Raw genomic sequence first — 20,505 nt, forward strand, 5'->3', positions numbered from 1 at the left:
CGTTGGGTAACAAAGTTTGGCATGATCTGCTGCACCAAATTTCCGAAAATTGTCATCAGCATGAAAACACTGAACATCTGGTTCTGGAGGCCTTGGATGGAATTTTTGGCGTGGAAAAATGAGAATCCAATATAAAGCGAAGTGAGGATGCAAAGGGCAGCTTTCGACCAGATATAAGTGGGGGTACGATAGTATTGTGCAAATACACGTAGGAGACACTCCCACAGTTGGACGTAGAAAGGCGCAGCAAATTCCCGAAATGCGTCAGGCGAAGAATCATCTTGTGATTTGGAAGATAGGGTGGATTTTAGCTCCGAGAGGTGTGCCTTGACCTTCTCATACTCTGGACTCTCCCGCCAGACCTTTGGCCATTCGATTTCGCTGTGCGTACCAGGAGCTGCACCGATAACATCCAACATCCATTCTGCGGGGTTTTCTCCAGGAGTGAGATGATGGGCACCGTTCCGTTGGAAATAGTTCGACAAAGTGGACGAGTTTTCACCAATCTCACCGAAGTAAATCGTTTTACCCCCTTTGGCCAAGAAAAGGAGACGGTCGAATCGCTGGAACAACATAGCCGAAGGTTGATGGATAGTGCAGAGAATTGCTTGTCCGTGCTTAGTGAGCGTGTCGATCAGGTCAAGAATAGACCAAGAAGTTTGACTATCCAGGCCACTCGTAGGTTCATCAAGGAATAGCAGGAGCTGGGGCTTCGCGGCAAGTTCCACGCCTATCGTCAATCTCTTCCGCTGCTCAACGTTCAATCCCTCACCCGGGACACCAACGATAGCATCAGCGTACGCTTCCATACCAAGGAGCTTGATGACCTCGTCGGCATACTCTATCTTCTCCTGTCGACTGACGGTGGCAGGTTGACGTAGCAAGGCACTGAACACCAAGGCTTCCCGAACTGTCGACGTAGACAAGTGCAAGTCCTGCTGTTGAACATATCCAGTTTTTCGCTGGAACGATTGATCTGTTGGGTGTCCGTCGACGAGCATTTCACCAGTGACAACACCCATTGTAACTCGGGTTGCGAGCACGTCAAGCAAAGTTGTTTTTCCAGCCCCAGAGACACCCATCAATGCGGTACAGGTGCCGGGCTTGACCCAGCCGTCAACATGGTCCAAAATCCTTCTGGGTTCCCCTTTGATTTTGATATCATAGCACACATCCTGCCACTGGAATATCGCAGTTTGTCGCTGGATTGCGGCCGCTTGAGGAGGAGAATCGTTTGTCTTGGCGACTGCAGAAGGTTGGGAAGATACCTCCAAATCACTCTCTCCGGCAAGTTTCGGCTGATTACCACGGCGGAATAGAAGGACCTCGCCTTTGGACTTTTTCTCGGAGATATACTCAGTGGCGAGAAGATAGGTGGACATGAAGAATATCAAGAAGCCAATGAGAATTCCAAAGTTTCTCCACAGATGTCCTTTCAAATACCCGAAGCTCTGGCTGAGATACAGTGATCCAGACACATTGGTGGAGCCTGACTGAGCACCGACAGTCGAGCAGATGCGATGTTCCATGGATACTTTGTCGTATTCACCACCAGAGGGAACAACAGCAGCACATTCGAAATAACGACCATGGAATTCATTGACCATGAAACTTTCAAATGCGTAGGCAACAGGATTGATGTAGTTCATCCAGCGAGACCACCCAAGCATATTGCGTGTGGGAATGACGAACCCAGTATAGATGACCATGCCCAAGATCAAAATGGCGGCTGGGACCAAGGCTTGTGAGAGGGATCGGGAAGATCCCGCTATGGTTCTGAATATCATTGACATTGTGAACGTGGTGATGACCGAAAATAGCCAAAAGGTAAAGAATGCTCCAGCTTCGCGACGCAGGTCAGTCATAAAGTACAATGGTATGTTGAAGGTAAAGGAATTTATCAGTTTATATGGCGTATCGCAGAGCATAGATGCAAGTGCCTCTGCGAAAGGGTGGTAGAAGGCGTATCGGGCTTGCTTTTCAACAATTGGTCGTTGGGCGTATAGGGTCAGGATTTCCAATGCGCTGGAGAATGCATTCAGGAGGACGGCAAAAAACAAAAGAGCTCCCCGAGAATAGAAGCTGGAGGTATCCTTCGGCAGGTTCACAAATACCGATCCAATGATCAAAGCCATGACGAAGTTGCCAACCAAAGCTGTTGCTGTCAAGCTATAATCTCCACGAAGGCGCTGGAAGCCACGGGTCACACAGAGCGAAATCTGCTTCCGTACCGAGATGGTGTATGGTGAGTTAACCCTCTGGTGCTTGCCCTGGATAGCCTTACGGGCATCGACAAATGCATCGTAGGAGCTACCTTTGATGGGATAGTTTGTCTCATACTCCTTGATTTCGATGATAAGCTTGGCACGGGTTTCGCTTCCCTTCCATGCTGCCGCAAATTCATCAGGGGTGCGAGGAACGCGGTCTTCAAATCCACTCCGAACCACGCGTTCCCCGGGGCTGGTGATCGACGTCAAGAAGTCTGCCGTGGTTTGACGCTCTGGGCACTCATAGCCCATATCTTCAAAGTATTTCCTGGCCTCGGTGGTTCGCCCGAAGTAGATCTGCCTTCCTTCATAAAGCAATGTTACCTTGTCAAAGACATCGTAGGCATTCTGAGAAGCTTGGTAGATGGCAACACAAGCTGTTGTTCCCGAGTATTTGCTCATAAGGGCGAGATTCCGGCAAAATTCGAGTGCATTGGCGCTGTCAAGGCCTCTTGTGCTATTGTCCCAGCACTGCAAGGGGCTCTGACTGAGAGTAGCCTCCGCAATACTGACGCGTTTCCTCTCGCCTCCACTAACTCCGCGAATGAAGTCATTTCCAACCCGGGTGTTTATCGTATGAGAAAGGCCAAGCATCGCCATAACCACATCTCTCATATGTTCGGCATATTGCTTGTTTGAAACTCCATCGAGGCGATTTCGGGGGCCCTGGCTAGCGCCGCGAACATGAGGGTGTCGCCGACGGAGAGTTGGGGGAAGTGGACGTCGGTCTCTGCTGCGTAGATTGCTTCGCCTTTGAAGGAATGTTGCATGTCGTGTGCAGAGATACCTAAAGTTTTGGATATGTATCAAAATCTGTCCAAAAAGTGAAGCCATACAGCATGATGTAGCAAGACACTTACCCTGATAGTTGAGAACCGACTCCTCCGACATCTCAATGCCATTCATTTCGCCGGCAATGGTTTTGAGTAGAGTTGAACACCCACTACCTGGCTTTCCCAAGACCACTAATGTTTCTCCACTTCGTACGAGACCGTCGAAGTCACGCAGGATCTGAATCTTCTGAAGTTTCAGGCCAGCCAGTCGGCGGACCATAGTCCCAAGCTCCAGCAGCGAGTTCAGGACATCTTTCTGATAGTCGGTGGGAGAACCAAATCCATGGACGCTCAGATTTTGGAATGCAATACCAGCGGTCCGATCTGGGTATTTGTCGGGGTTGCGAGACCGGATGGCCAGCAACATCTTCATCCAGTCCCGTGCCTTGAAGTTGGGACTGTTGGGATTCAGTGAGGATTCAGAATCTTCATTGGTGAACGGATTGTCCAATGCACCATTTACAGAGAATCGAGTAGATTGCCGGGTCAGCTGTCGTGCTAGCCGACCAACCAGTGCCTCTCTATTTTCCTCCTCTTGTATAGTATCTTCATCCCCATCCTTTTCTAGGTCACTGATCATGTTGAGATCGTGTTCGCCTGGGGGATGCACTGTATTGTGGCTAACCACGGACTGAGATCGAGAAGGATTTGGGTTGAGCGTCCCAAGGAGCGACATCTTGGTTCCGATGTCAACCTTTTAAGTACTGGAATAGACTTGGGCAGGATTGCCGTATCGCCGGGTGCTCGTGTTGGAGCAAACAGGATGGCCCAAAAAAACAAATCAGAAAAATGCAATGCAATATAATAAGAAAGAAAAAGTTTAGATTGATGGGAGTCCGAGAAAGAATGTATCGACAACAGTAAACCACAAACAATCTGGGAGCTCGACATATATAAGTTTATCTCTAAATCCACAGACAAATGTCACTAACAAAAACAAATTTATTAGCCCGGCAGATCCGGCCAGGTTAGGCATAATCATGCGTGAATAGCGACATAAGAACCTCCGGAGTGCCGAAATAGATCGGGCCTTGGATAATGATGTGAATTCGGCAAGGAATGTGTCCTGGTTATTAGAGTACTTCCGGATCCCGAAACGGGGCTATGCCCCAGGTTTCTCCGAAGACCCTACGGAGTACTCCATACATATGTTGTTATGTACATATATGTTGTAGGTAAATGGAGAGCCTATGGAGAGTCTAGAAGTCAAAACTTGAAAGGGGCTCGGGTTGGGGCAGGTCTTGGCATATACCATTACGTGGTATTTACCAACTAAAGAACATCCGGCCTCCGATAGACTATTGAGCTCATGCCAAGCTATACCAAATAAGGCTAGAAAATAACCATTCGTCAGATTCTAACCGTATGTAAAAATACATATTACATAAAGACCTGATATACCGGGCTATCGGAGCCAAGCTATTCCGAATCTACTGAGCTCAACTTATATGGGAGATCTCCCACAATTTGCCATCTTATGATGCCGTTATCCCACTGTTCGCTGTTTTTTTCTCCTGATGCTTCAGGTGTCTTCCTGCAGACATACTGTGGATCTTTTTTTTGTTTTGCTTTGTTTATTTTCTAAATTCACCAGAGTTCCAGCGCTCTTAGCAGTCTCGTCCTATATCTACATGTGTAATTTTTACGACTCATGAATGTCCAAAATGAATAGGGTGCTCAATAATCACCCCCGCGGCGACTCTACATTGCGCCAACATTTATCCCAGTTCTCAGGGACAGAAAACGGACACCGAAGGCAGAGACGGCGGGAGAAAAAGGTTGGACTCCACAAAGGCCTATCAAGGCATATACTAATAATATCACTAGGCATGTGAGACCTGTCGACACAGGAAAATAAAATGCGAAGTTACCACCAAATCCAAATGCTCGTACTGCAGCAAAGCCAACATTCCTTGCTCTCTGACTGAGTATAGGCGGCAAAGGCATCTAAAGAAGTACAACACCATAGCTGATGTCATAATTTGACAATAATGAATAACAATTTAACAGTCAGGATATGATCGATCGCTTGGAGGCAAATATCCAGCGCATCGAGGCTCATTTTCGGAAGATAGGGTTTGACCTGGGTCAGGATGTGGACGGGTCATCCTTTATCGAGGGGTTTGACCAGTCGGATGGATCCTCATCATCGAGTCCAGCTGGAAATACAGATCTACGAAGAGACATGGGTATTTGGGATTCAGGACCAATGCACATGGACGCTGAACAAAACCGCTCTGTCGCTACGCGGAATGTATATCATACGCTGGCTGACCCCTCCGATGGAGTCTACACAAGAATACCCGACGATTTGACCTGCTTCTCCTTTCCAAGGTGTTTTACAGATACACCAGACCCCGGTGAGAACTATAGCCGATTTCATGGTTGATTAAAGCTGATTGATATAGGCTTCTCACTCCTATCCCCCAAGGGAAAGGAATGGATGGCTCATAGAATGGAAGGGGGAAGGCTTAATAATTTAGAATATTTCCTGTCATCGGGGGTCCCTCAAAAAACTGATCGAGGACTCCTTGGGGGTTTATTTCCTGACAAGCATTTCTGCCCATTGCCTCCAAAAGATGAGATCACATCATTGGTCAATGACTATTTGCAGCAGTTCAACCCTTTATGTCCTATATTTCAGCCGTCGTCGCTATTGTCACTTTGCGACGACAAGAACTTACAGGACATATTCAATTTTCCCGGTCGTTGGGCGAGCCTCAATGTTGTTTTAGCGATAGGGCTTATGCTGCGCGTAAAGAACAGCTCTGTCGTACAGGCTGAGCATCAGAAGAGCTGGTTGTTCATGAAGAACGCCTTGGGGGTCTTGAATGAGCTTTGCTTGGGGCCACCAGATCTATGGACTGTGCAGGCACTTTTAGGGATGGTAAGACACCCAACTGCCTTGAGAGAAAATATGACTAACAACCCTTCTTCTATAGATTGTCTTTCTCTTGGGGACATTGAGCAGCCAGCCATGCGGGTATTTGATTTCCTCCGTTGTGCAAATATGTCATCAAATCCGACTCGAACGAAGTGAGGATGGGTCCGGATTGGTCCCTGAAGAACTAGAACAACGCAGGCGGATCTTTTGGATCACATACTGCCTTGACAAAGAGTAGGAGACTCTATTATACTGACATCTCAGTATGATGCTGACATGTCCTAGAATATCTTTTCGGGATGGTATTCCATTAGCGCAACGCGACGATGATATGGATGTCTTATTGCCAATGGAAGCTCCACTGGATAACATAGGAACCATGGCAACAACAGACCAACAAGGAACCTTCAACGCATTCAGATCAGCATGTGAACTAGCCTTAATCAAGAGCCAGGTACACCAACACCTCTATTCGTTAGCAGCAGCAGATCGCCCGCCTGTTGAGGTGGCCGCCGCCGTTGCGATGTTGAACCAAAAGCTCCAACAGTGGAAGGATAGTATTCCCATCGAGTTCCGACCAGAACTACGAAGACCTTGCGCTTTTCCACAGTCCCCAACAGCCGCGATTCTTCTTTTGCTGCATTTCTCATACTTCAACTGTCTGATCGCTATTCATCGAGTTACCGCGGCCCGAGGGTCAAGGCTGGGTGTGGATTTAGTCGAAAGCAACAGTTTCCACATTGCACCCAACCCAGTGGTATTCGCGTCGGAATCACTATGCACAAAATCTGCAATAGCGTCGATTAACTTGATCAAATATATGCCAAAGTCTGATATCATCCTTATCGGGTACGTGGTGACTAAGATTAAAACACGTCCTTTTTCTTCCTTGTTCTGTGGCTAATCTACACAAGGATCATGATCTACTTTCCTGTTGTCGCATCCAAAACACTGTCCTCGACCATCGTCCAGAATCCGCAAGACACGTCACGTATATATCACACCGGGCTTATCATGCAAGTGGAGGCATTTGTGTCAACATTGGTCCTCGGTACACCCAATAAAGGGATAGAAGGACTTTTGAAGGACTTGCAAGCTAACAGAGAACCGGAGAAGGAAAGAGAAGCATTCGCTTCACGAAAAAAACAGAAGGATCTAGTTTGATGAATCAGGGACCAACAAATAGGTGCCATCAACTGCGCCAAGTATTGATCTCTGGCGGGTGCTGCAGTTAGGGAGGCTACATGAATGTGTCCGGTTTAATGTGTAAACTATCTATTTCTCTTAACAATACAGTGGAGGATAATATAATAAAGATAAAGATTAGAGCTACGCAGGCGCCAACAATATTCAAAAATGAAATAAAAAAACATACAACAGTGAGGATTCGCTGGTGGTCACCCACCCAACTACTAACTCACCGGCGTGTGGCTTAAGTACGGCTGAGCGGACGGGAAGCCCTGTTTTCCACACCCTATGGTCGTATGTATAGGACAGCACATTGGAGAGAGTTATAGAACGTCAATTGCTGGGTGAACATGTGGTTGAGAGCGAGAAATGGGTGAGAGCCGCGTTAGCGTAGCGCGACGGTCCATCACGTGCTCTCTCTCTCTAAACCCCATTATCCCATCAAAAACTGACTGGCGTCCTTAACCTTCGTTCTAATGATCTATTCCTATCCAAGTGGCAAACAACAGTCTAGTATGTTCCAGATCAACCTTTTTTTCCCAGGATTACCTCGAAGGGCGACGAAGTATGCCATCCGGGGCACAACTCTCCCATCGGATAATATTGCCTAGTATTTTATTGAAAATCTTTTCCAGGCCGCTACTTTAACACTTTTACCTGCAACCATGAGAATAAGTCACATTGTCCATCATGTGGAGGCTTCTTACTGCGTACTTCTTGCATGCTTGGCCGACATTCAACAAAGTTTACAGTGCATCTTCTGGCGACCCCGAATCACCTACGGAGTATACTGTCATGTAACGTACAAAAATTATTTCATGCTACGATTCAGTACTATACGAGTACTTCCGAGTATTAAGTCATTCTCAGGTTTAATTATACTAGGAACAACGCATTTTGACATGGGGTTTATCAGACAAGGTGAGAATTTTCAGGAAAACCGATTTCCTAAGCTAGTTACTGCACGTGGAAAGACTTAGTGTCTTTTAATACAATAAGTTTTTCGAAAAGTTGGGCTGTCTGACAAAATAGGTCATTCTAATGTTTCTTGACAGAGCTTCAATTGTTCATCCGTCCAGATAGGCTCGTCGCCCTTGAAAAAGAGCTTTTCCCCAGAAAGGTCATTGAGGCGGGGGAGCTTCAGCTCGATCCAAACAGCGTCTAGTGCCCTGACCAACTCCTTTTGTAGGTCCCTGGTGTGTCCGGGGGTAGGTGTGATCCGTAGTCTCTCCATCCCACGCGCGACCGTGGGATAGTTGATAGATTGAACATAGATGTCGTGCTTCCGTAGCAGGAGATCTGAAGCTGCTTTCGATTTCTCCGCATCACCAACAAAGAGAGGTATGATATGAGAGGGATTTGGAATGACTGGGAATCCCTGAGCGACAAGCTCAGCCTTCAGTGCGCGTGTATGTATTTGCTGGAGGACACGATCAGCGGCACACGTTTGCTGATACTCAATCGCTGCATGAGCGCCCGCCATCACGGAGGGAGGGAGAGAGGTAGTAAAAATGAAGCCCGGCGCAAGACTCCGAATGAAATCTACTACACTGCTGGACGCGGCAATGTAGCCTCCCGCCACTCCAAATGCCTTTCCAAGGGTGCCACTAATGATATCGACTCGAAACATCACATCTGTTCGAGATTTCATGGGTACCCGGGACTGTTGACGGGCGTGATGGAACTCGAAGTTGAGATGTTCTGCGACGCCAGCCCCCGATGGTCCGTACATCCCAACCGCATGAACTTCATCCAAAAATGTGATCGCACCGTATTTTTCTGCCAAAGTACAAATACCCTCAATCGGTGCAATAGACCCGGACATGCTGTAGACAGATTCAAACGCGATGAGTTTGGGTCGTTGAGGTGCAACAGAAGCGAGTTTGGACTCCAAATCTTTTAGATCATTGTGCTTGAAAATAATTTTCTGGGCTCGTGAGTTTCGAATTCCCTGAATCATGGAAGCATGATTCATACTATCGCTAAAGATCACACAGTTAGGCAGCTTGCTCCCAAGTGTAGCAAGTGTTGCATCGTTTGCCACATAGCAGGAAGAGAAAACCAGCGCGCTCGGCTTATTGTGCAAGTTGGCAAGAGATTTTTCCAGCAAAATGGCATGCTGATTGTGGCCGGATATATTCCGTGTACCCCCAGCCCCTGCCCCATACATTTCCAACGCTTCGCGCATGGCAGAAAGGACACTAGGATTTCTACTCATGCCCAAATAGTCATTTGAACACCAAACAGTAACCTGGTCATCTTTGTTGGATAGATGAGCCCGAGGAAATTGACCAGCCAAACGATTGATATTGTTGAAGTGTCGATAGGATTTGTCGCGGTGTTTCTTCTCAAGTTCATCCATACAGAACTGTTCCAAATCTTGCTTCTCGAATTTGTCGGTTTTCGATAGTGCTTGCTCTTCGACGGTGCCAGACCGGTGGAAAGATAAAGCAGCCGTTTTCCAAATGGGCCGACATGGAAGTGCTCTCAGTGGCTTTGATTTCAGATGTCTAAACTGTCTAATGGTCAATTTGGCTCCGTTCAAGCTTTCCATCATGGTGGGCGTGATATGCTTAATGACTTGATGAAGTAATTCAAGCTCTGTTAAACGATTAATGCCCTCTATCGCGGGCAATCTTCTCTAAGTAGTCGTCTTCACCGAAAACCTTCGTAGCTTTTCAGGTGTATTACACCTCCCAAGTCGAAAAGTGGGTAAGATCTACTAGGGAGTGGGCGCCTTGCATGGTCCAATGATTTTGTGTTGTATACACACCTGGGCGACCATTAAATACCTGTTACAATGAACATGAGCGTAGTCATGACAATAGAGACCGCGCTATTTTGCCCTTATAAGGTTCTTCCCGGCAAAATCAGCAGTGGTCTAGAGTGAGCGTTCTAGCCTGAGAATCTCCAAAAAGAGGTGTTTTTGTAATATTAAGACACAACGTAATACCCAAGTAGATATGAAAGTCTAACACGCAAATTTCGCAACCCTCTCAAAACCCCCATCTGTAGTCCAATGAGAAAGCAGGGTTTATACGATATGCTGAAGCACAATATGTGAAGGGAAAATGGATGTGTAACGGATGCGCGATGCCAGATCTGAAAAGCACATCAGGCGACATGCGACAGCTCACCCTTCACCGCTGGTACCGCTGCATCTGCGGACTTTATATACGGGTCGCTGATGATTTTGCAGCGAATTGTTTTTGAACTCAATTAAATATATAGTTTTGTCCTGTTCACATGACAAAGTTTTCTAGTCATAGCCTCACCCAGACGACGGTCGTTGTATGCACACCAGTATTTGAAGACCCCAGGGGATTGTCCAAAGGCGAAGAAAAGGTTGTGTTTGATTGACGGATTTGGAACGCATTTGATAGGTTCATTTGAGCTTGAAAGTGAGAGCCAAAGATTGGGCTGTGCTAAATTGCCGGGGTGCCACGTACATGTACAGACAGCCATGTTTCACCTCGAGAATCACAATTCTGCTTCCAGCATAAGATCACCTGGCTCAATCGTTTTGATCTGCCCCTGTGAATATACAATTAGCACTAGTGATACAGTAGGAATGCCGGGTGTTCATCTGTAAGACGGAATTTTCCACACTCGAGAATTATAATTTCCATTACATACGTCTCGTAGGGTGAATCCATTAAGAACGTATCTAAATTATTGGGTTCTCATTTTGATCGAAGATATTGGCCGGAAGTAAAGCGAGATCGGTACGGAGTGACAGTCCAGATGATATAAAGTGGCGGCCTGTCTTCCCAACTTGCATTTACATAAAGCACCTACTACTTAGCAATCACATCATGTCAGCGTCAGAACCTCTGCCGGTAACCCAGGTTACATTTCCCACTGCTAGTAACAACCAGTGGACTCAGGATGGGACAGCCCATATCTCTAGCCAGCTCAAAAGCGGCTACAACCACACCGTGTCCGCCATGTGGCAAGCCGAACGGCAACTACACAAGGTGAACACACCAGATTTTACATTTTTGACAGCGGCATGTGCTAAAAAAGATTCGCAGTCCATGTTTATCTATCCTGTTTTCTTGTCAACCGATCCAGACAGGGAAGAGCCTATTCCGAGTCTCCCTGGCCAGTACATACGGGGACTAAACAAGTTGCTCCCTTTTCTATCCAATCTAGTTGCGAAGGGCCTCCACTCAGTTATTCTGTTCGGCACATTGCTCAGTAGCCACACAAAAGACAATATCGGCTCCATGGCAGACAGCGTTGATGGTCCCATCAGACCCGCAATTCCGCTTATCCGCCAGAGCTTTCCCAACCTATATGTCATCGCCGATGTCAGTCTCTGCGAGTACACGGACCACGGACATAGTTCCGTCCTTTTCGAGGACGGCACGGTTGACAACGAGGCAACTGTCACGCGTGTCTCCGATATGGCACTGTCTTTCGCTGCTGCCGGCGCTAACTGCGTCGCTCCATCGGATATGAGCGACGGTCGTATCCGCGCGATAAAGCTCAAGCTCCTCGAAGCCCGGCTGGAAAGTAAAGTCGCTATCATGTCATATTCCGCAAAATACGCCAGCTGTCTCTACGGACCTTTCCGCGAGGCTGTCTCGTCCAAACTTGTCACCGACGAGCACAAGCGCTATCTATTGCCGCCTCCCGCACGAAAACTCGCCCAAAAGGTCATGCTCCGCGACATGCACGAGGGCGCCGATATGATTATTGTAAAGCCGGCTTATGCAGATATCATCAGCGACGCCAAGAGCATCGCTAACGTGCCGGTCGTTGCCATGCAGGTGTCTGGCGAATTCGCCATGCTCCACGCAGCTGCCCGTGCTGGTGTATTTGACCTGAAGACCATTGCTTTTGAAACGACAGAGGTCATCGTCCGCTCTGGTGCCGATGCCATCCTTAGCTATTTCACTCCAGAGTTTCTCGATTGGTTGAGCTGAATTTATACCTTTCTTTCGATGCGAGGTGGAAAGATATACAGTCTCACTAGAGATAAATTCCGCTTTTCGGTTCTCTTGGTCTAGTCATCTCTTTGGACAGTCAAAGGAGACGAAGTAACACATTTTTCGTGATTGAGCACAAATAAATTATTTTTTCTCTATAGTTGATTATCTCATTAGAATATAGTTGACTCTCCCATTCAACCTAGCTTCTTTGGAAATAAGTACTGATGGTTGAAGTGGAACACTACTATTATAGGCATGGACTATCAAGTGGCTTCTGGGCAACAACTCTCATCACTTTCAACGGTGGGGTATTTCCATCCGCACAAAGACGACAATGCTGCTCGATTAACTCCCCAGCTCGTTTCGATGCCGCCTCTTCATCAGCAACCTGCCCAGACCGCAACAAAAGACTTGCATACAAGGTTTCAATAATGGTAGTGAGCCTTTCCTCGGTGTCAAGGCGGAGGTCACTATTCCAGTCTGAGCGATAATCCAGCCGCACAACATCCAGCAAACCGGCTGCTATGCACTCCTCGTAGACCTTGGCTGATGCTGTGAAACATTTCTTCTCGGCTTTCAACGCAAGGTCAAAACACCGTCGAATCTCCCAAATGACCGGGTTATCGGCTGATATGTATGATTCTTCGTCGACTTCCTCCCATTGAATAAAGCCGCCGGGCTCTTTATGGGTAAACAAACGCGGTCAGTTTTGGCCTGAGGAAGGGTTTAGACACATTGGGAGATACATACTCAAGATGGTAGAAAGATTGGACACTGCAGTTTTGTACTCGGATTCTTCGAGAGCACCAATTAGTAGTCTCACATGGACTATGTCATACCGGTTCCAATGTTCTTTGGGAAACGGTAATGTTATATCTTGGACAGAAAATTGGATGTTTCCTGGCTTTTCAGGAAACTGGTCCGCTGAGATGTCAAATCCATGATAGTAACACTGATTGTGTGTTTTATCCAGTATTTGCGAAACATCCTTCAGCCAGATACTTGTCAACAATAATTAATCAGTCCTCCGAACTCTTAAGAAATTGACAACAGACATACCCAGTTCCAGTACCTATATCTGCAACAGAAAGCACGCCTTCTTTGGGAATTGATGAATGGATCAGGTTGTTCTTGGTCACTTTCGATAGCAGGTTGTGCTGTGCATTAAGTCTAGAGGGTTGAGTCACACATTTCATTAGATATCTCGCCACTACGTTTGTTCGAAGTATGTTTCCCGCCTACCGTTCTGATTCCTTCTGGTCTCTACCAAAAACATATTTATCCTGAGTATTGATCATTGTGATTTGTGCTGGGCTTTCTTGTTGAATGGCAAGATCAAAGAAAGTTTCTCAAGAGGAAATGAATAGAAACTCAATTGTTCGTATCTGCTGCTCCAATCGAGGGAAAACGAGGGCACTTTATCCTGCTTTCCAGGCCTATGCATGGGGCCAAAGCAAGGCTTGCTTGCCATTGACCCTCGTCCAGAGTGCCTCAAAGTTTCTTTGGACCTCTCTGATGTTCCATTGGGAACTAGCCACAATGCCCGAATTTCGGCCAAAGAAACGAACCAGGGCCAAAGCAGGGCAAATACTGCCGAGGATACTAAATCAGGAAAAAGAACAAGCAGTCGAGCTGGACGTGCGGCTTGGCTGAAAAATGCACAAAAAGCAAGTTTAACTAATCATGCAAGCACAATCATGCAGTGAGATCTGCATGCTAGAAATTATAGTTCAGTTCACTCCGCATTTCCATAAGGCGTTCACGGGTGGTAATCTGGACCCCCGTAGATAACAACCAGGTAATTACTGCCGACGTGTTTTCCCTTCGTTTTCCGTACCTCACTTTCATATCCTTCTTTCATCTGTTAGGCTTCCTCGACTATCTTACGGAATCATATACCGTACATCCTTCCCATGACTATAACATTGGAAACGAAATCTAAGCCTAATGTTTCACTACTCTTACAGCGAGAATGGTGAATAATAATGATCCCAAAAAGCCTAAAGCTCAACCCAGCCTAACCCCCAAATAGGCCGGGTTTGGGGCCCAGTCCTCGGGCCCACGATACCAAACAGTGCAAACATACCAATATCTCGTGCTTGCATAAATAATGCAGATTTTTCCGGTATTTTTGAGTATTCCAATTATAGTCCACGTTTCAAGGTCTCAGAAGATTTGACTGATTTGACTGATTGATTGATTAAATATCAAGTTGATTAGATCTCAAGTGATAGTTGATCTATTATATACGAAGGCAGCAACAATGCTATTAACGAACTAGCATAGTATAAACGACCCTGTGGCTAATCCTTTCTAGGTAATATATGATCCAGTGAAAGATGGTGATCCTTTAGGGCGCACCAACACCAGTGGGTACTGTCTTACTGGATTCGACAAGGGAGTCGCTCAGGCATGCCCTAACTCAAACCCCGGCATCACCCTGAACACCCGCGCCACTGACTCGTGCATTGAATTTGAGCTTCTCGAGGTCCCTTGTGATATTCGTTCAGATGAGAATAACTGTATCTGGAAGAACAGCAAGAATCAATGTTGCAACGGCGGCATTGACTGCAGCTCCACATCCGAGCAGACTCTCCCTGCCGCCGCCGACCACGCCGACCACGACCACCACGATGACGACGACGAGGAGGAGGATATCTACGACGAGCTTTAGAACAACCCACATCCTAAGCAGTCAAAAGAATGTTCATTCCCTAATTCCAAATGATTTTGCTGGATATCCGACCAATTCGACGCGATGGGAGCAGACAAAGGGGTTGTGACATTTCTTCAACCTTCTTTTTGCTTCGAGAGATTATTTACATTCACCAACTTTCTCAAACATCCTGCCTTCTCCAGGTTGATGCTTGAGTATACACACTCGTTCAAGTCTTTCCGCTTTTTTTCTCTTTGAAAATATGTTCTATGCATGTAATTGAACCGCAATATGTTTGAGTGCTGGAAAGAGGCTTTCAATTCGATTTTATCTTTTTCTGTCCCTCTTGTGTTATCAATACAATATATTCTTTGAGTATAAAAAATGGCCTCCCACTCAAGATTCAAGAGCTATATAAGTGTATATTCTATTTCTAAACAAAATCTGACTAGTGGTTGTCTAAAAAAGGTTAATATATAGTTTGATATCAGATATATATTTAGGATCCATAGAGGAGTACCACCACTTTCTAAGTGAATCTCCATACTTTTGGATAACGCGTTTTTTCCTGTGTTTAACCGTAATACATAAATTCAGCTAATTATTAATAACGTATTAATCAAAATAATAAAATATTGCCCTTATCTAAGGGCTAAAAACGGGATCTAAATAAAAGATAATTCAAAAAGTCACGTTTCTTAGAATGTTTGTATTGTTTAGTGCTTATTATGGGCTTTGGGCCCCTATTATGGGCCTGGTGGGCTTTCACCCCGGGCCCATAGCCCACCGGTGGGCCCGAAGATAGGACCTAAAGCCTAGCCTATTAGTGGGTTGGGTCATTAGCTCAATTCAACCTATGACTCCTTTCCACCCTTGTCTTTTTCTCTACATATGATGGTAAAAATCAGACCGTCCACTTGCAATTTACATATACAATTCCCATTGAAGCCAGATCGTGTGCATAGTGCGCTAGTCTTAGATATACAGAGAAGGATGAGATAGGAGAAGAGAATGAATGAAACATTGTTACTGGAAAGGTTCGTCCATCACCGGTCGAGAGCTTGCGCTTGACACTATAATAATGTTAGTTATAAGAATTAAAGTGGCTCAGGGGGAAAAATCACCATCAACCAATAAACCCCTTTTCTGCGCAACAATTCATGATGCGTTCCGGACTCAAGAATTCTCGATCCCTGTCCCGGGGCACCTTCTCCGAAGACAAAAATCGCATCGGCTTTCTGAATGGTTGCTAGTCTGTGCGCGACCGCAATAATAGTCATGTCGCGCTTGCTTGCTAATCTCTCCATAGCACCTTGTACAAGACTTTCCGACTGAGAGTCCAAACTGGATGTAGCCTCGTCAAGAAGCAGAAGTTGCGGTTTTCGGATTAAAGCTCGCGCAATACAAATACGCTGTTTTTGTCCACCACTCATCGAGGTCTGAGCGTTGACGCCAAGTTCCGTCAAGAACCCATCAGGCAGGGACACTATGAAGTCATAAATTTCAGCGTCCTTGCATGCTTGGATCATTTGGTCCTCGGTGTTCGGGTTATTGGGGGCGTCCAGACCGAGGAGGAGATTCTCGCGGATGGTGCCTTCGAAGAGTTTCGGCTCCTGGGAGACAAGGGACAAGGCATTTCTGTAAGAGGACATCTCAATGGAACAGATGTCTCGGCCACCAAATAGGATGGATCCCTGGGTGCAGTCATAGAAGCGCTCGAGTAGCGAGACGAGCGTAGATTTTCCGCAGCCTGAAGGTCCGACAAATGCTACAAATTGACCACTCTCAATGGAGAGATTCAGATTGACAAATGTTGGTACCTCGCGAGAAGAATATTGAAAAGAGACATTTTTAAGTTCAACAGAGGAACTGGGTTTGTCCTCCGAAGAGAGAGGCCCTGTCGCAACATGCTGAATCTGTCCTGTGGCAGGTAGCCGTGCAGCCAATATGCGATTGGCAGAAGCCTTGGTCTGGGCAATATTTGGACCGAAACTGAAGAACTGCCCAGCAGATTGGCCGCCTTGGATAATGGCAATGTATACCACGAAAAATGCAACTGGGTCATATTCGTGTGACGCGAGGAGCTGCCCGCCGTACCAGAAGGCGAGCGCCATGGCGCATAGCTCAACACTATCGGAAAACGCAAATACCAAAGTTGCGTACCACGCCTTCCGGATGGCCTTTTGACGCTGATCTTTCAGCAGCTTTGAATATCTTTCCAAAATTGTATCTTCCATGGTCAGAGCAGTGACCGTTCTGAAGGCCCCGACCGCCTCCGTTGCGAATTTGGAGCTATCGGCATAAACTGCAGCATTTAGGCTCTCAAATTTGATCTCATATCGAATGCGCATGAAGGCTGAGAAAAAGATGAATGGCATGGCGGCAAAAAATGTGACAGCCGCCAGCTTCCATCCAAAGGCGAAGGAGATTGAAACACATCCCAGGATGTTAAAGATCGAGATGAGAGGAAAAACACCAGTAGGACCAAACGTCTCCTGCAACTGTTTTGAATCAGTGGACAGTCTGGAAACCAGACTACCCGAGGAATTCTCCTCGCGATCATAGTACGACACCGGTTTGGACAAGAGGCTGTGAAAATAATCTATCCGAGAAGTGGATACGACGAACTGAACATTTAGCCTTGTTTGAACTCTGCGGGTGTTTGTAGACTTACCATTGATATCGAATTCGACGAAAAGCCTAGCATAAAATAAAAGGTCGCCATGGCAAGGGCGAGGATGAAAAACATCAATGCCCAGAAGTTTGCAGCGTCCACAAGCTTCTGGCCAGTGAACTGGAAAACCTGCACCAGTTTGGCAAAAAGCCAACTTTGTAAGGAAAATCCGGCTGTTCGACCATGTAAGCTTATATCTGGACATTTGCGGGAGAGTATGGTGCATTCTTACAACCTGCCCCTACAGCCCCGATCAGCGTCAGTGCATAGAGGACCCAATGGCTACGATTTTCATAAATGAGCACCCCAAAGCTGTGGAAAAAGCCAAAGTCTTTGACAGGTTCGGAGCTATCCTGGCAATCTTGATCGCTGCCTTCTTTGTTGGTGTAAGCTTCATACCTGACTTCTTCTTTCTCCGAAGAAATCGAACCCGGTACGTCGTCTTCCATCATATCTGTCAGTGGCTCTAGCCGTTGCGCATGAACTAAGCCATGGTACATCCCTTCCTTGAGTATGAGCTCTTGGTGGGAACCTTCTTCAATATCTTTGCCGTCTTTCATGACGATGATCTTGTCCGCGCGGCGGACGGTGGACAAGCGATGAGCGATCATAATTGTAGTGCGATCCTTGGATACACGGTCGAGGGCTGCTTGAACAATCTTTTCTCCTTGGACATCGATTGAGCTGGTCGCTTCATCAAGAATGAGAATCTGTGGTTGGCTGACGATGCTTCGCGCGATGGCAATTCTTTGGCGCTGTCCGCCACTCAATGTGATTCCACCTTCCCCGACAGTGGTAAAGTAACCCTAGAAAAGGGATAATCAGATGAATATAGATAATCAAGAGTGCAGCGGAAAAGGTGTAACAATACCTTGGGAAGGCGGTCGATAAATTCATCTGCAAAGGCTTGCTTGCAAGCTTCGGTGATGAGTTCCATCTTCACAGAATCTGTATCATTCTCCCACTGCGATCCGATCAGACCAAAAGCAACGTTATTGTATATTGAATCATTGAACAAGAATGGCTCTTGCTGAACAAGTCCAATCTGCGATCGCCACCACTTCACATCCAAGTCATTGATGTTGTGAGGTCCCACACGGATTTGACCTGGCGTGGAACTTTCTTCTTCCTCAGACTGACTTTGCTCGGACTGAACTTGCTCGGATTGAACTTGCTCGGATTGAACTTGCTCGGATTGAACTTGCTCGGACTGAACTAGCTCAGATTGAATTTTCTCAGACTGAATTTGATACCATCGCTCAATCAAACCGACAATAGTGCTTTTCCCCGAACCGGAGGAGCCAACCAGAGCGGTGGTTTTATTCCGCTCAAATCGTGCATTAAATCCCTTAAGCACAGTCATTTCCTTTCGTGTGGGATAGGAAAATGTCACGTTCTCAAACACGATATCAGCATGTGACAACTCCGGGTCTCGAATTCCAGGTACAGTATCCTGCTTTGAATCAATAACACCGAAGAAGGCACCTGATGCACCTATGGCCTTCGTGATAGCCATTATTGGCCCCGCAATACCTCCCAGAATAGTGACCACGAGGAGCACCGAAAAGAACACCCTGAATGATTGTCAGAACACGGTACCGCAAATAATTCAAAGATTTGATAATCATACGTGATCACAGTGTTAATATTAGCAATGTGGCCTTCACGATACAGCTTCAACCCAAACCAGAAGGCTAGAGAGAAGCTGACATACATGGCAAAGAAGAGCATTCCAAGGTGAATCCCGCTGACCAAAGACATACCCAGGCCACGTTTTCGCGATTCTTCGACCCACCGAGTATACTTTTTGGAGAGTGGTTGCTCAGCACCCAAGGAAAGCACTGTCCGGATAGAGCCAAATATTTCTGAGGCGAGTGCTGCGTGCTTCTCGTCTGCTTGGTCCACACTCTGATGTGTCTTCACCAAAAATGGTGTTGTCAGGCTAAAGCCAATGATCACAAATAAAATAGCCGCACTGACAACAAGCGTCAGTGCCCAGGAATACCTGAAGGCAATTGCGTAAGCCGCAATTAACAAGGCGATTGACTGGAACAGAATGGCGAGTCGATCAGAAACACTTTGCTGGATCGTATTTGACAGCGCCGTAATTGCATGTGTGACAGTTCCGACTGACATCTCGTCTAGCTTGCTCACAGGAAGTGAAAAGAGAGCCTGGGTGTACTCCAGGCGCAAGGCCCCTGAAGCGCGGAGGCTGGTCAATCGAAAACAAATCTGCCTCGTATCAGTACTGGAGCTATAAAGGTGGGAAATCTCAGTTACCATGGATATATACGTCAGACAAAATTTGCCGATAAACAAATACACAATATACAAGCTAGGAGGAGACGGTAAGATATTTGCTGTCATAAGCAATACAGTGCGGTGCTTACCTGTCTTGGTTGACCGAGGACTTGAATGATTGCTCTGTAATACCCGATCCCGGTATAAAGTACTCATTGAAGTTTCCCACCAGTTGACCAAAGACAATATTCATCAACGGAAGAGCCTATAATTCCATTAGTTGATTCTGAGTACAGATCAAAATTTGCTGTAACTTACAATTCCCGAAGCCATGGCACAAACCAGCCCCAATATCATAATATAGATCCCCCCTGAGCGGCTCCATATGATAGAATTCTCTGGAGGAAGTGTGAGCGATTTGAGATAAAGCTAGGTGGAGTAATATATAAAAACTCACCGCATAGCTACCGAGACTTGCTGGTTTGGGTTTGTCTTCCTTTGACTTCGCTGAACGAGCGACCATATCTGGACTGGTGATGGAGTTACTCTCTTGTGATTTCGGTATGTGCCTTGCGACAAGATGCCGGAATTTCGGCAGAGATCAGCGTTTTGACAGAGAATCCTTTGTCGACCAAGGTGGACTTCTGCATCAGTCTAGATTCGTGTGTCACTAAGAAATTGAATCTCTTTCAAACGGAATAAGCCGAAGGTTTAGCGCTCGGATAGCAACACGTGACGCGAAACTTTTATGAAAGGCGCAGTCTCTCATTCATCAAAACCTATTCGTTACATCTCAAAGTCCTTGAATCTTCGAACTAAAGATGG

The 20,505-nt window shown here is 46.4% G+C and overlaps 7 protein-coding genes across 7 annotated transcripts; 3 read left to right on the plus strand and 4 right to left on the minus strand.

The window, feature by feature from the left end:
• Positions 1-3,073: 3,073 nt before the first annotated feature.
• Positions 3,074-3,776, minus strand: N7517_004015 (uncharacterized protein; the record flags this gene model as incomplete). Its single annotated transcript, XM_056721745.1, has 2 exons — positions 3,074-3,080; positions 3,124-3,776. 2 exons carry the CDS (start codon positions 3,774-3,776, stop codon positions 3,074-3,076), a joined length of 660 nt encoding a protein of 219 aa, XP_056577995.1.
• A 988-nt stretch (positions 3,777-4,764) lies between these two features.
• N7517_004016 (uncharacterized protein) lies at positions 4,765-7,254 on the plus strand (the record flags this gene model as incomplete). Its single annotated transcript, XM_056721746.1, has 8 exons — positions 4,765-4,878; positions 4,928-5,055; positions 5,111-5,460; positions 5,509-5,987; positions 6,043-6,218; positions 6,270-6,833; positions 6,899-7,142; positions 7,171-7,254. The coding sequence occupies 8 exons, from the start codon at positions 4,765-4,767 to the stop codon at positions 7,252-7,254; spliced, it is 2,139 nt and encodes a 712-aa protein (XP_056577996.1).
• Positions 7,255-8,205: 951 nt separating this feature from the next.
• Positions 8,206-9,729, minus strand: N7517_004017 (uncharacterized protein; the record flags this gene model as incomplete). Its single annotated transcript, XM_056721747.1, has 1 exon — positions 8,206-9,729. The coding sequence occupies one exon, from the start codon at positions 9,727-9,729 to the stop codon at positions 8,206-8,208; it is 1,524 nt and encodes a 507-aa protein (XP_056577997.1).
• Positions 9,730-10,987: 1,258 nt separating this feature from the next.
• Positions 10,988-12,103, plus strand: N7517_004018 (Porphobilinogen synthase; the record flags this gene model as incomplete). The annotated part of the gene is made up of 1 exon (XM_056721748.1): positions 10,988-12,103. The coding sequence occupies one exon, from the start codon at positions 10,988-10,990 to the stop codon at positions 12,101-12,103; it is 1,116 nt and encodes a 371-aa protein (XP_056577998.1).
• A 253-nt stretch (positions 12,104-12,356) lies between these two features.
• N7517_004019 (class I SAM-dependent methyltransferase) lies at positions 12,357-13,407 on the minus strand (the record flags this gene model as incomplete). The annotated part of the gene is made up of 4 exons (XM_056721749.1): positions 12,357-12,790; positions 12,860-13,110; positions 13,169-13,279; positions 13,352-13,407. 4 exons carry the CDS (start codon positions 13,405-13,407, stop codon positions 12,357-12,359), a joined length of 852 nt encoding a protein of 283 aa, XP_056577999.1.
• Positions 13,408-13,792: 385 nt separating this feature from the next.
• On the plus strand, positions 13,793-14,783 carry N7517_004020 (cysteine-rich secreted protein; the record flags this gene model as incomplete). The annotated part of the gene is made up of 3 exons (XM_056721750.1): positions 13,793-13,892; positions 13,978-14,009; positions 14,508-14,783. The coding sequence occupies 3 exons, from the start codon at positions 13,793-13,795 to the stop codon at positions 14,781-14,783; spliced, it is 408 nt and encodes a 135-aa protein (XP_056578000.1).
• A 1,028-nt stretch (positions 14,784-15,811) lies between these two features.
• N7517_004021 (ABC transporter ATP-binding protein) lies at positions 15,812-20,203 on the minus strand (the record flags this gene model as incomplete). Its single annotated transcript, XM_056721751.1, has 8 exons — positions 15,812-15,838; positions 15,890-17,392; positions 17,440-17,612; positions 17,672-18,245; positions 18,311-19,013; positions 19,070-19,651; positions 19,830-19,945; positions 20,138-20,203. 8 exons carry the CDS (start codon positions 20,201-20,203, stop codon positions 15,812-15,814), a joined length of 3,744 nt encoding a protein of 1,247 aa, XP_056578001.1.
• Positions 20,204-20,505: the final 302 nt, after the last annotated feature.

The sequence above is a fragment of the Penicillium concentricum genome (assembly GCF_028827145.1).
Source record: "Penicillium concentricum strain IBT 3081 chromosome Unknown utg000002l_segment0_segment0, whole genome shotgun sequence".
Taxonomy (NCBI): Eukaryota; Fungi; Ascomycota; class Eurotiomycetes; order Eurotiales; family Aspergillaceae; genus Penicillium; species Penicillium concentricum.